Raw genomic sequence first — 13957 nt, 5'->3', positions numbered from 1 at the left:
ACAAACAAAAATGTGAAATCATTGAGAACAAATTAAAAGCGCAGGAAATGGAAAAGATCAAGACGAGAGCCCCCGGTGAGAGAACCGCACAATTTGACCTCACTGGTAGAGGCCAGCGCTCACAAGTTTTCCATCGGAATATAGTGAACCAAAACACAACATGAAGTATCTACTCCCAAACTCAAATGCTCCCTTATGTAGAGTAAAATAAAAAATAGTAAAAAAATCAAAAAATCTGAAATTTTTGTGATAAACTATGACAAATATTATATATGCTTGCAAAATGTCAACACGAAATGACATTCATGAAAGTAGAAGACAAAATCTATCTTCCAAAAATGCTACTTTTGAAAACATTCTGGGGTGCTGATTTTGTTTTTTTAACACCTTCCACGAATATCATTTTGTACTGAATTTTTGCAAGCAAACAAAACATTTGTCAGACTTTACCACAAAAAAGTTTCAGAATTTTTTGAATTTGTTTACTTTTTTCGATTTTAATGTTTATAAACGAGCATTTGAGCTCAGGAGCAGAATAGGACTCTCGATCAAAACACTGCTTTTCTTTTTCTCTGAAGACCAAGGTTTTCTTTGTGTTTGAAATATTACACCTATCGAATGACAAATGCTGGGTGGGGAGGGGGGGGGGTACAAAATTAGAACAATTCCTTATGTTTTTTCCTCTACCGCCAAAGGCTTTCCAAAATTACATGCAGTACATCGAATAACAACATTAGAGCAACCTTCCAATCAACGCAGGCCTTGGTATTCCTTTGCATTTCCAGTGCTACGTTCTAGGACCTCATGGGCATCATCTGAACCTTCTCAATCTCCATCAACCCCACAAGATGTGTGGTTGGCAGCAGGAGACGAAGCAGTGGGAGCATGGACACGCCTGTGGGAGCTCTGCGCTTTATCTTTTCAACTGCGGATGCCACAACATGGGGAGGTGGGATGCTGTACCACTGGAGATACCAAGAGAGGAGCACCGCGTCGCTCTGAGCATCCGGCCATTTGCCTGTGCCCAAGTAACGGACAAAGTTGGCCTTGAGGTTCGGCAATTCCGCAAAGATGTTATCCACACGCTTTACGAGGGATTCCAAGAACGTGGCCTGTATTATGCCTCCACTTGAAATTCTGCCATCAACTAGTGCCCCGCTGTAGGCCAAGGCAACCTGCGTATTCGAAAGGAAAAACATGATATACTGTTACCAGAAAATTCCGAGTAATAGGTACAGGCAATCAGCAGAGACCGGAAATAACGATGATGCGAAACTAATAACTATAGCATCTGGTAAATTCGCCAGTTACCAGTACAGTGCCACAAACCAAGAGGGACCAAGTTTACAAATCCTAGCCAGCAAGCTCGTGGCAATTCTGGCCTACACAGGGATCTATAACATATTGACATGTGCAATTACGATGAAAAGGAGGAATATGTCTTTGTCTCACATGCCACGAAGATGGAAATTAACTGGTCATCCAGGCAGTGCCTGACACGCTAGTCTGGAAATAAAGCAGTCGGTCAATACTCCAGGGGGCAATTTGGTCCCGCCTCCTGGAAATTGATGCAGAAAACCTGGGCAACCACTCTATGTGAAGTTTTTTCATATGGCTGGCATTGCCAGGACAGATGTTGAAAGGCCAAACATTCTGCAGCATGCCTCCGCATGTGTCCTTTGCAACCAAACCATCGAAACCACAGGACATCTTCTGGTGTACTGTCCCTTCTCACGAGCAACCATGGCGTGAGGTGCTTTCTTGGATCCAATCAACGGCATGACCACTTAACAGTTCGAGACCAGCCGTTGACCCAACCCCGGCGTCACTGAAGGGTGTATCCTCGATGCTCTGAAAGCAGCGAAACACTGCCATCTTCAACAGAGAGACACAGCAAGAGCATACGGCCTCCAGGCGTCACTAACGGCAGAGCCTAGTGCTTAGGGGTATGGCTAGTGTTGTGGTTGCAATTTGTCTGCTTGTAGCAAAGGCAACCTCACACTGATGGCCTACCACCACCCCCACCATTGTAAAAAAAAGAAAGAACATAACAGAACATGTAAAGCCAGTTTCTCTTACGGTGGCTGGACATTATCTTGGAACAGTTTTCAGAACCCCCAAAATAACCAGCCTAACCTGGTAACAAAGAGGAACAAGTCATATACAGAACACCAAGTACAAACCTTCAAGCTGGAAGGGAAAAGAGAGTCGTAGAAAGGAAATTGCCCGATTTTCAGATGCTCCCACATCGACTCAACTATTGTGTAAAAACTGATATAGACCTGAAAATGAAATATAATAATGACTAAATACACAGGAGACGATAAAGCATAAAAAGAGTCAACAAAACTGGAGACATGTTACTGTAAGAAACCTGTAAAATTGATGGCCTATCTTTGCTCATACATTCATACAGCACTTGAGAGCAAAAATCTTGAAAATTGCCATTAGATCTGCAAAGGGAAGTTACATTACAAAATAGAACAAAGACAAACCGGCCAAGTTGAATGTATACAGAACAAGCTATGTGTTATTCACTGCATGTATAAATAAACAAGAAAAACATCTACAGAATATAGCACTTGCCTGTCCTTCCATGATTCGCAACAGAGTTTTGCAAAAGCTATCAAGCTTGGATTGGCAGAGAATGTGCTTACTAGCTGATCAACTCTAAATGAACTATGACTTGCATGGTTTAGTTGAGTACTGCAGCTTGTTGATGGAGTATCACAAACCTGAAAATCAATCGAATTACATGGCAATATATACTTGACCTGAAACATGTCAAAAGTGTAACAAAACATTAACCTCATGCATTGCCCGTGAAAGCAAAGATTGGCATCCAATTGGATCATCTGAGTAGGAGCACGATCCAACTTTTCGTTTTATATATAGAACTCCGCCATTGAATGGATCAGGATCAGTCTTGTCTCCAGATCTCCACCATGGCTTGTCTATTTAAGTGGCATGAAATAAAAATATCATACAGATATTTTCTCAAAACTGTGAATTATTCAGAACAAGTTTGTACCTTCCGGTGTAATTTTTATCAGCTGAGGCCAATATCGAGGCCCACAAACTCGGACGTTCTTCAGCTGCAACATAATTAGCCATTTAGACTGCAATTCATGATCATATCGATTGTGTTTGAAGAAAAAACTAAAAGGGGTTCTGTTAAACAGTAGAACCCACAATTTTAATAAGCTGTGTCTGTATCTCCCAAATAATCCAAAGCTGATTATGGAAGTCTGTGTGACAATAAAATGTCCTTTCTCATGTGTGCAGATCCAAGCAGGTTTACAACATAGCAGGGATGTGCACCCAATATTTGAGGTATTCGCACTATTACTAGCATTTATAGCTCCTTTTTTACTGGACATATTGACAGCAAATGAGTGCAATGAAGAGCAGCGAATTCGGGCATCACTACATATGGAGTGGGAACCACTATTACATCAATGTGACATGCAAACAAGGGGATCATGAGTTGGGGGAAGATGCTCTCGGCAAAGTATCACAATTTATCAAATGGTCAAGATTAATATTTTGAAGAAAAAGACTAAAAATAAATTGCTGCCTAACTACTAGTTAAGTTCTCACTACGAGATCTGGTTTAACTTTTTATCCTACGAAACTACTCAGAGAAGGAAGAATAAATCTAACCATGATACACTACTTTAGTTGGAAGATTGGGCAGAATGAAGTGCAGCTTGCGGTGTACATATGGTACCTACGCTCATAGGGACCAGAAAGAGGGCAGGAGTGACCATCCAAGTATTGAAGCACTTTTACCTATGAACAGTAATAATCGTCTCGAAAGTACTAAGACAGTGTGAAGTAACAAATATCTACTGCCTAGCTATACCAGGAATAGAATGTTATTTACGATTGCCTCACATGCATTTAGTTGCTTGACAGACCAGTAGGTTGGCTCCAACTTATTAGTTATTACATATTACAACATGTGGTATGTTAAACATATTTTTGCTTGTGTGAAAGAGATATTTCTTATGCAGCATATCAGTCCAAGAAAATTTATTATTGGATTCAAAGATACATACCACTGAGCGTTCTGGCAGAAGACACGGTGTCACGTCGCAGTAATTAGTCTCATCATAATACTCTGTTTCAGCGACTGTCACTTCAAGTGGGCAATACACCGGAAGTCCTGTATCAACATCTACTGTTTGAACCCGTCGAGGCTCTGTAGCTATAACATACAGGTGTCTGAAGGCCTATACAGCGCCATAAAAAGAACTTTAACTTGTTTGCCACAAGAGAAGAAACCATACCGCGACAAGCCCAGAACTCAGAAAGTAAAAGAGAAAATACCTGGAGATGGCAGCGATTGTCATTTGGTCCAGTAGGCAAACGTGGGTAAAGTGTGATCAACAGCGCAGCAATTGCACTGTTTGAAGTTGAAAATGAATGTGTGCCACCCCCAAGGAATAAGAACCCTATAGCCAAGCTTACCTACATCCCAGAAAAACCAAGTAAATCATCTGATGGATTTACCGATGTCCTCAGAAACCAAGCTATTATCATATGAAAATGGACATGAAATTTCTCGGTGATAAGCAGAATTTCTTATTTGTTTGTTAAAAATGATAATACGCTAACCATATGATATATCCATGTAGTTTGCAAACTTGAGCATTATCCAATCAGCTGTGGTAATCTCTACCAAAAACCTCCAGAATCAACACAATCAAATGAAATTTTTGTCTTCCGAAAAGATAACAAAATTACGACATTAAATTTGGACATTTGTTTTCCAAATCATTATGCATCATTTTCTTTAGTGTACAGTTTTAACAGGTAGCAGTATTCAGCACATTTCTCATATGAATGTACCATCAGCAAGTTATCTTTTTGACATGAAACGCAACCAAAATTCACTACTTTAGAGTCAAGAGTGAAATTTAGGATCCCAGAACCAGAGTGAATCCTGGCCCATGCCACTTCCAGCGAACTAGGCAAAGGCCAGCAGGTTGCCCCTTTAGACTTGTCAAATACGTAATAAAGTAACATGTCAACCCGTGGTCTTCCGGCCAGCACTTCAAAGAAAATATAGTTCATGACAACTAGTAACAATACTCACGGCCATCTGCAGTCCATAATTCACTTGTCCTTCTGCAGAACTTCTTCCCCTAAGATAGCGCAGCAAGCGAAAAGTTTGTAACTGTCCAGACCCTGCCATTACCTTATAAAAGGAGAAATGCAAATCACCAATTGTAATCCTTCATAAAAAGTGCATGAGACAACAACTATGAGGATGTACCATTTCTACACAGAATCACAACACATGAGTTGTCACTTACCACAGATAGAGAGAGAGCAATAAGATGCAAGCAGAGCTCAAGAGTTCCACGATCGACATATTGCAGCAATCCCTTTGGCAATATACTTGGAGTTTGAACAGATACGTGTTTAATCTACGTAAGAAAAGATTAATTATACTACCAGAATACCATATGAGAATTAAGATTGAATAGGCATATATGTACCTCATTGAGAAAATGAACAGTGTATGAGTAGAGTAGTTCTTGTGCATCACCGTTTCTGCTGCCTGCATACTTCAGACCTGGATCCATTGACAACTAAAGTCTGCTAAGGCATATGGATATTTACTGTGGTGTTCAGATGGTTAAACAACATCACGAAACCAGCCATGCACAGGCAACTTCAGTGAATTTAAATACATTATAAATGAAATCATTGTGTTATTTGATATAATGCAGCAAGGGTGAAAGAGCCAATATATAGACTACATGAGGCACATAACCAAGACTCTAAATAAGACAGGAACTCTGAGTCAGCAGCCATCAGAGCTTCTGGGCTAGGTTGAGGAGGAGCAAATCCTAGCCACGGCAGCGAGGATGCAGACACATGAGTCATCATGTCAAGCGACGACAGTATGGCAGTGGCCAGAAAAGCAGAAACATCAGGAGCACTGGCCAAAAAACTGGGAAAACAGGAGCAGACGATGACTTACTCATGTAGTGCAATCACAAATAGTGGAGACGTTAACTAGGAAGATAGTCATGTAGTGCAATCAGAAATAGTATGGACAGCTTCGGGGTAGTATTTAGGGTTTTGTACAGAATGCATTGAACCAAATGAAAAGGGACCCTGATAAGTGCCACACGTGTGACACGAACACATGGCAACTCTGAACATTTTCTATGGAAAGTTTAGTGACGCGAGGATGGCAACTTTAGTTGTAAAAACCGTCAGGGCCGGAATGCTTCGTGCCACACTTGTGGCACTTATCATTTGGGATGAAAGAAGAGTCATGTAGTGCAATCAGAAATAATGAAGACATTAACTAGGAAGGTTTATTGAGCCTATAATCAACATATACGGAACAATTCAACTAAGGCTGCATTTGGCATTGCGGTGGATAATACCATTTGCCCAACCACCTTTTGCCAACTTTAGTGTTTATTTCACCCCCTTTTGCCTACTTCTATGGCTAACTTTCTACAGCAAATTATAAAATAATCAGGACACGACACAATTCAGCAACCCCAAACTGAGCCTAAGCAAATGGCATTCTAAACCAATAGGATATGTTGGTCATGGTCAACCAGCAGTCCTGGGCTCATCCCAAGGCATTACTGGACTAGCAAGTCATTGTAACTACCAGTACAGTAATATTAGCAGGGATAGGGTATGAAGGACCTATAATCAACACATAAGGATGTGCTCGAACACAAGCAATCATTCAGCTAAGCAAATGGCATTCTGAACCAACAGGATGTGCTCGAACACAAGCAGTCATGGCACAATGACCACCAGCTAGCAAGGCTATTACTGCACAAGCAGGTCACTGTAACCAACTAGCCATCAATACAGTAATATTAGCAGGATATGGTAAAAAGAGGGATTCAAAAACAAACACTGGTTACCCACCAATTGCAATGCATGCTCCTGTCACAATATTAACGTAAGCTTGAAAAAGGGCTTCAGCATCAAACTCATCACAATCAATAGCCTCTTCACTCATACTGAAAACACCAACTTTAATAGTTTCAGGAATTTGAGATCCAATCCAATCTATAGTAGGTTGTATTCTGCAAAACCACATCATTATTTAGCTTGTGCTACCATTTACTGCAAGTATGTTAACATTTATCATAAAATCATATCAAGCCTTCAGATTGAATTAGTAACATTACCTGCTCCACAATATTAAATTCCGGGCTATAATGCGAAGCATAACAAAATCAGGTCTCACGTATTGCAAATCGAAGTGAGTATCGGGAATACTGAGTCTAGCAGCAATTTCTTCTGACTCTGCCTGTAAAATATGAACATGGCAATACAAACCAAGTAGGTTGTTGGTAGATAATGCAAAAAGTTTCTGTGGAAGTGAAAAGGGATTAAGGGACCCAAATGACTACGAAACAAACCTTCAGAAATATTAGGGCTAGAGCAATTATTGCTCCAGGTGCAGTAACATCAACATTTATCTGTGATCCATCCATCATCTGTACAAACGAGAACATAACAGTACAAATGAATGCACAGTTCAGGTATAACCGATGGAATGTGTCCATAACACAATGAATAGAAGATGACCTGTCCAGTGTTTCCGCTTTGATCATCAGCGGCTATTGTTGCATTTAGGAATTTTTCCTGGGAATATTAACAATTATAAGTATATGTAATTCATCAGCCAAATTTAAGTGTTTTACGAAGTGAAAAAAGACGCAGATCAAGCAAAAAAACTTGACTAACAAATATGGCACTAGTATCTTTTAGAAGTAGCTTTCAGTTAGGCCAAAGAGACACTAAATTAAATTAATTAATAAATAAGCAGACAACTTCCTTCAGTTTGAAGCTAGTACCATAAAAGGTATAGAAGAACAATTCTGTGCATGTTGGACAAGGTGATAAAGAAGGGTAAAGATAACGGAGAAACAATAGTAATGGGATCTACAGCCACACATGACAGGGTTTGACCAGATTTTAGTGACTCCATATAGTCAAGACCTACTGGAGCGTCCAATGCCACTTCCATCACCAAACTGGGTAGTTTATATAAAGAACTTGATATCTAAATGTACCAGTATTCTGCCAAATACTCCTAAACAATAATATTTTTGCCTTTCACTTTGTGAGATTAAATTTGGTACATGCGTGGGCGCTTGAGTTTACGGTTTACCCTCTGTGCATCTTCAAAAAACTTAAAAAGTTCATAGATGTGCATCATGTTACAATATGAGCACCTACATATACCTTGCACAGAAAAACGCAAAAAAGGTTCAACTTACTTTTTGAACAGTGTGACTGCAACCAGTCTTCTTTCTACATGAAATTTTGATCATATTTTTGCACGAAGTTTGCAGCTCCACAAGTTTTCACATGACGCATTTTTTTAGAATATTTCAAAATGCAAGTACCTAAACCCTAAACTTAAGCACCCACCCTTGCATGTACATTTGCTTTTCCCTTGCTCAAAACAGCATGAAAACTAGACTCTTGCCAACACAAGTTTGAGAAGGAACTTGCTGAGTCAGTACAACTGTACGACGCAATTGAAAACTGGGTCTAGCAAATCAATTCAGCCATGGCTTGGTAGTGAAAAGGTGTTTACTTATACCCACTTTGATTGGTTATCAGAAGGTGCCATTTTGTACCTGCTTTCTCATTTCATCCTATATGTGTGAACATCTGATATCACAAACTTAAAAGTCAAATATTTGCAGCTATTAACATGTGTCAATTATGTGCTGTGAACAAGAGCATGCACATAAACAAATTAATCATCAATCACTGTGGAGTAAGACACATCAAGAAAGAAGCACTTTAAAGGGCTCTTGAAACACCAAATATAGAAGAGTACAGAGCTACAACAAAATCTTACATGGTATACTTCTTTACTGCCAATGTACTCAAAAAGCCGATCCAGAAAAGTGTCCATGAATCCAAATGCATCACTTCCACGGCCTTGGGAGAGAAAAAACTGTTATTTCTGCCAGGATGCCAGTTCAAGGTACACAACATGTATTTTTGTCATAAAATGCAGTTCACCTAAGGCAACAAATCCTAATGCAGAGCCTGCAGCAACAGCATACCCTTCCCTTTCTAGCACATTATCACCACCACTCCTTCGGCCAATCTCACCCTGCAGGAAACTCATTGGCGCAGGCAATATAAGACCTTGTAACAGTAAAAGAAAAAAAGGGCAACCTGGTGCATGTAGCTCCCGCTTGCGCAGGGTCCAGGGAAGGGTCCGACCACTTTGGGTCTATAGTACGCAGCCTTTCCCTACATTTCTGTAAGAGGCTGTTTCCAGGACTTGAACCCATGACCTCATGGTCACAAGGCAGCAGCTTTACCACTGCGCCAAGGCTCCCCTTCATGGTTAATGCATGTAACAGTAAAAGAAACTCGACACAAAAAAAGAATCTGTACTTAATAGGACATGCGGACAAATTACCAGAAGTATCTTCATGGTTAATGCATGTGCTGAACCTTCATATAGAAGTCCAATTCCCATTACTGCTGCTGACTGGATCAATAGAAAATGGTGCGAGTATAAGGACAAATGGATATGTAATATCACATGCTAGCAGTCATGTAAAGTTAGCTCAAGTAGCGCATTTTAGAAAATGGCCCAATACAAAAGGATTACCACAACAAAGACTGAGTAAAGTTATTATCATGAATCTCTATGCAACAAAACCACGACAAGACCAGACTAACAAAAATTGTCTGTCCATACTAGTTATAGTCCATACTGTTAAACTCATTATAATGTATAAACAACCAAACTTGTATACAATTTCTGAAGATATGTTATAATCAGCATACATATTCATTACCAAACATTTTAACACATAATTCTTAAACTAGAAGTTGAATAACAAGAAGGCATTACCGATCAGTGTTACCTGCAGAAGTGTTGGTAGTTCCAACTCTGGTGTAGAAGATGGATGGCGAGAGGGAACATGGAAGTAGAGCATCTGAAAAGTTACCATAAACCATATCAATGTAAATCATTTCGAGTTAACGATACGGCAGCATATCAGATTATCCCAGAATTCAAATGACTATACAGTAACAATAGCAGGTCAGATCTGAACTTTGACAACGAAGTAAACACGATACAACCGAAATAACTTAGAGTGTGTTTGGTTTGGGAACGAAGTGGAACGGAATGTCATGATTCCATTCCACCAGAATGGGTCGGTTCCGTCTTTATGTTTGGTATGAGCAGTTCCGAGGAATGGAATGGTTACATCTTGGTGTTTGGTTTGAGAGATGGAATGTAATGGAATTGTTCATCTCATTTTATTACATGAATTAGATTTTGATAGATACCTAAACTGAATGTTGAACATTGGATTACATCGATTGTAATGAACAGATGTACTTCACCCACAAAAAAGAAAAAGATGTACTTGAAGTTGCAGTACAGAAGAACACCCACGAAACACTTAATCTGAATACAGAACAGATGTACTTGACGCCGCAGTATATTGATCTAGAGTTCAGTGCCTGCAAAAACCACCACGGCGATTGTCACTGCAAACCACATGCTCCTTGGTGCGGCGGCCAAAGATCCCCGACGGTGGCGTCTTAATTAGATGCGTCCAGCCTCCAAGCCCGACTGAAGAATACGAGTGAGAGGGCTGCCCGGTCTCCATGCTCGGCTGAAGAAGATGATTGAGAGTGCCGCCCGACCTTCCTGCTCGGCGGGCGTGTCAGGTGCGCCCGCTTGGGACGTGGCCGGCGCGACGGCAAGCAGCGCCAACGTGAGGATGCGGCGGTGGCAAGTCATGGCCGCACACGGTCGGGCTGTCGGCGGCAGCACACGCAAAGATGCGGAGGGATCTGCGGCCCAGGGGAGGGGGAGACGCGGGGGTGGCCGGGGCTGCTACGAGCGGGACAGATGCTGCGGTGGCCATCCATGGCGGCGCGTGATGAGGCTGTTGGCGGCGGCGTGCGCAAGGTTGGGGAGGGAGATGTGGCGCCGTGAAGGGAAAGAAGAGAAGACGAGCGAGTCAATCGAGCGGTTCCCTGTCGTCCGCTCGATTCGGAGGTATCACTTGGTTCCGCATAAACAAGGAATATGCCATTCTGTGGAATCGATGGGTTCTCGTTCCTTCGACAAACTAAACACTAGAATGAGCTCTGGGGACGGAACCGACCCATTACATTCCACTTGGTGACACCAACCGAACACACCCTTAGAAAGCAACAGGACCAAGCTATGAGCTCCTTCCCCTATCCTTTGCTCAGTTCTTTTCAGCTTCTAGGGGGCTTATGGTGAAAAGGAACCGAAGCCCACATGAACTCGATTTGGACCAGTTTCTCAGGCCAGCCAAGCACAATCCCTTCACATTGGAATTCACCAACCGAATGAAGGAATTGATGGGCTTATTTTCAACAGGGATAAGGGTGGCTCATTTCCAATGTGAAGGAATTGGTGGGCTTGGGTGGCCTGAGAAACTGGTCCAAATAGTGATCTTTTGGGCTTCGGCTCTTTTTCACCCAAAAGCCCCCCTAGAAGCTGAGCAGAACTAGGCCTAAATTGTCCCTAGGTGTGTCCCCGTCAACATCCTTCTAACTACACACCAAACAAGCAAACAAGCACATTCTTGATGGAGAAATGAACATCAAATTCCCCACATCAACCCAGATAAGAAGCACATAATAAGTCCCAATAAAGTGGCATCTAGTACCTTCGAAATTGCAGGGTGCATTGTTCCCCTATGAGATGTTGCCAAACCAAGTAACAAACCAAGTGTAGTTATATCATGCTCCTGCAATGAGATATTAGATAAAATTATGCCATACTCCTAAAAAACGAAGACTTGAAATTTGGCAGAAAATAATATCATAGACCAGTTTTCTCCTAACACGTCAAGAATAGAAGTGCTTCCTCAAAACAACAACTGATCAAGAAAATGAAGGTGCCAAGTGGTATGACATGTTTCAAGGGGGGAATGGATACATTAACACAAAAATAAGTAGATATAATGATCTTATGAACTGGACAATCAAAGAAGAAGAATGAGTCAAGCTAATTATCTTCTTGATGGGCTGTAAAACCTGGGAGAGATATCGATAAGCATCAGTCATTGTTAAAACTCGTAGATGCTCATGCAGACCGAATGCTAGAAGCAGACCAGCATGAGTAAAATTTGGTTCAGAAGGTCTATTGTATTGTATCCAGGTTCTCAGCATTTTCTCCTGAAAAACACAAGAGAATAAGATTGAATCATAACTATAGAAAACACAACAAAGAAGCAAAAAATATTTGATCGAGTCTGCAAAAAGTGTGCAGTATTTTTTTTCAAATAGGAAGAAAAATTGCAGTTTTTGCTACAGCTGGATAATCACTCTGTGGGTGCTAGTTTACCTGAAAAGGAGCAAGCCTCAGGCCAGCAGCTACACCATTATGAAACTCAGCCCAAGAACTGAATTCTGAGACACTTCTGGTGCTTAGGTCAAGATTAACCTACATAAAGTAGTAAAACATAGAACAAACACAAGTGAGAATTAGGAAGCTAGATAAAGCAATGTTGTAGAAAGTTGTGTGACTTGTCCCAACTGTAGTAGGACTTACAATTCATCATTCCACACATATATATCCATATTCCAAATTTGATGATGAAACGAGGTGAGGTAGAAGTATTAAATCTCTTCAAACTGTGAAGTGTATTACGTATATATAATAAACTTGGCACGTTTGTACCATCTAGTCCAGGGTTGGCCCAAAAAGTCATTTACTACTGTATATATATTCAGTAGCTAAGAGCAAGTACAATAAGGTGATGTAAGCAGGCTGTAAGGATTAAAGTATTATATTTTTGCTGAGTTGGATGAGAGAGAAGAGGAGAGCAAAGGGAAGCGGGTTGTAGATTAACAGCCAGCTGCAGCACACGCTTCAAGAAACATTGTGAGTGTAAGGTGGGCCATGCATTAATAAAGTAGTATTTCTTACTAACTAGCTACTATACATGTTGGCTATTAGGTTGGCTATAGGTGACGTGACAACTCCATATAGCCAGCTGTTGGCTACACTATTAACATGCTCTAATGGAATCAGAAAGAAGTGATCATTTCTTCTCTTTCTCTAACACAATACTTTTCAAGGAACAAAACAAGTTGATTATAGACTATAGCACAGTATTAATAGTAGGTGGCATTAACAGCGGCATTGAATTTATTTATAGGATGGTGCACAGTATGATGCTATGAAGTGAGATCAACACTGCAGTTAGCAAAATCTACAACAACAAACAAAACAAACTGAAATTGCAAAAGAAACGGAGATATTACTGTTGCGTTCTGCTGTGCAGGCAACCGACCAGCCAAAATAATCTTTGGAAAAACTAGAGCCTGCAGGGAAAGCAAATGGTACCATAACAGGAGGACAACGTGAGTACCAGGAGTGCTAAAATGTTGAATAAAATACAAGTACCAACAATCCTAGATATAATGACACACTGGTATGAACTCGTACCTCTGTCAACAAAGTGTAAGTTGTAGCCAAAGTAAAAGCACCACGTCCAAATGGTAAAGCTGTTGTCCTTTGTGCAAAATTCCATAGTTGTTGCTGAAATACAGGAAAGAACATTGCAACAAGGACATTTATAACCAGTGATATCCAGAAAGGCACGCATATACCCTGATAAAAAAGGCTGATTTTGTGTTTTTCTCTTGTGATATACAGTACTTCAAAACAATGAAACAATGTGATAAAGGAAAGAAAGGTGTACATAGGGAAGTATCAAGGTAATGGAAGAAAGCTGCAGCAGCAATCGGAGCACAATTCAGAACATTCGAAGTTGAGCTGTGGCGCAGTTGTCGTTAGGTGAACAATAGTTCAATATGATAATACATTATTCATGTAGCTAATACGTATACTGGATGGTAGATCCATAGCATCCTGAAGCCATTCGCTAGATCAGAGGATGCAATTTGATGTTGGTCCTCC

General features: G+C 40.7%; 1 protein-coding gene across 2 annotated transcripts in view; it reads right to left on the bottom strand.

Moving 5' to 3' along the window:
• Positions 1 to 542: 542 nt before the first annotated feature.
• LOC119276208 (anaphase-promoting complex subunit 1-like) overlaps positions 543 to 13957 on the bottom strand; it is a 25271-nt gene continuing 11856 nt past the window's right edge. For both annotated transcript variants that reach the window (XM_037557221.1, XM_037557229.1), the window contains exons 14-37: positions 13484 to 13576; positions 13300 to 13359; positions 12377 to 12475; positions 12067 to 12207; positions 11697 to 11777; positions 9903 to 9974; positions 9449 to 9520; positions 9040 to 9133; positions 8873 to 8955; positions 7585 to 7641; positions 7416 to 7493; positions 7182 to 7303; positions 6916 to 7076; positions 5508 to 5584; positions 5322 to 5435; positions 5102 to 5203; positions 4333 to 4473; positions 4062 to 4235; positions 3032 to 3095; positions 2809 to 2954; positions 2587 to 2735; positions 2375 to 2453; positions 2184 to 2282; positions 543 to 1175 (exon numbers count right to left, since the gene is read on the bottom strand). In XM_037557221.1, the coding sequence (XP_037413118.1) occupies positions 795 to 1175; positions 2184 to 2282; positions 2375 to 2453; positions 2587 to 2735; positions 2809 to 2954; positions 3032 to 3095; positions 4062 to 4235; positions 4333 to 4473; positions 5102 to 5203; positions 5322 to 5435; positions 5508 to 5584; positions 6916 to 7076; positions 7182 to 7303; positions 7416 to 7493; positions 7585 to 7641; positions 8873 to 8955; positions 9040 to 9133; positions 9449 to 9520; positions 9903 to 9974; positions 11697 to 11777; positions 12067 to 12207; positions 12377 to 12475; positions 13300 to 13359; positions 13484 to 13576 (2739 nt within the window). In that variant the 3' untranslated portion in view covers positions 543 to 794. The remainder of the gene's footprint in view (positions 1176 to 2183; positions 2283 to 2374; positions 2454 to 2586; positions 2736 to 2808; positions 2955 to 3031; positions 3096 to 4061; positions 4236 to 4332; positions 4474 to 5101; positions 5204 to 5321; positions 5436 to 5507; positions 5585 to 6915; positions 7077 to 7181; positions 7304 to 7415; positions 7494 to 7584; positions 7642 to 8872; positions 8956 to 9039; positions 9134 to 9448; positions 9521 to 9902; positions 9975 to 11696; positions 11778 to 12066; positions 12208 to 12376; positions 12476 to 13299; positions 13360 to 13483; positions 13577 to 13957) is intronic.

The sequence above is a fragment of the Triticum dicoccoides genome, chromosome 1A, assembly GCF_002162155.2.
Source record: "Triticum dicoccoides isolate Atlit2015 ecotype Zavitan chromosome 1A, WEW_v2.0, whole genome shotgun sequence".
NCBI classification, from domain to species: Eukaryota; Viridiplantae; Streptophyta; class Magnoliopsida; order Poales; family Poaceae; genus Triticum; species Triticum dicoccoides.
Note: the sequence above shows the minus strand (reverse complement) of the source record. Positions and strands in the feature narration are given on the sequence as shown.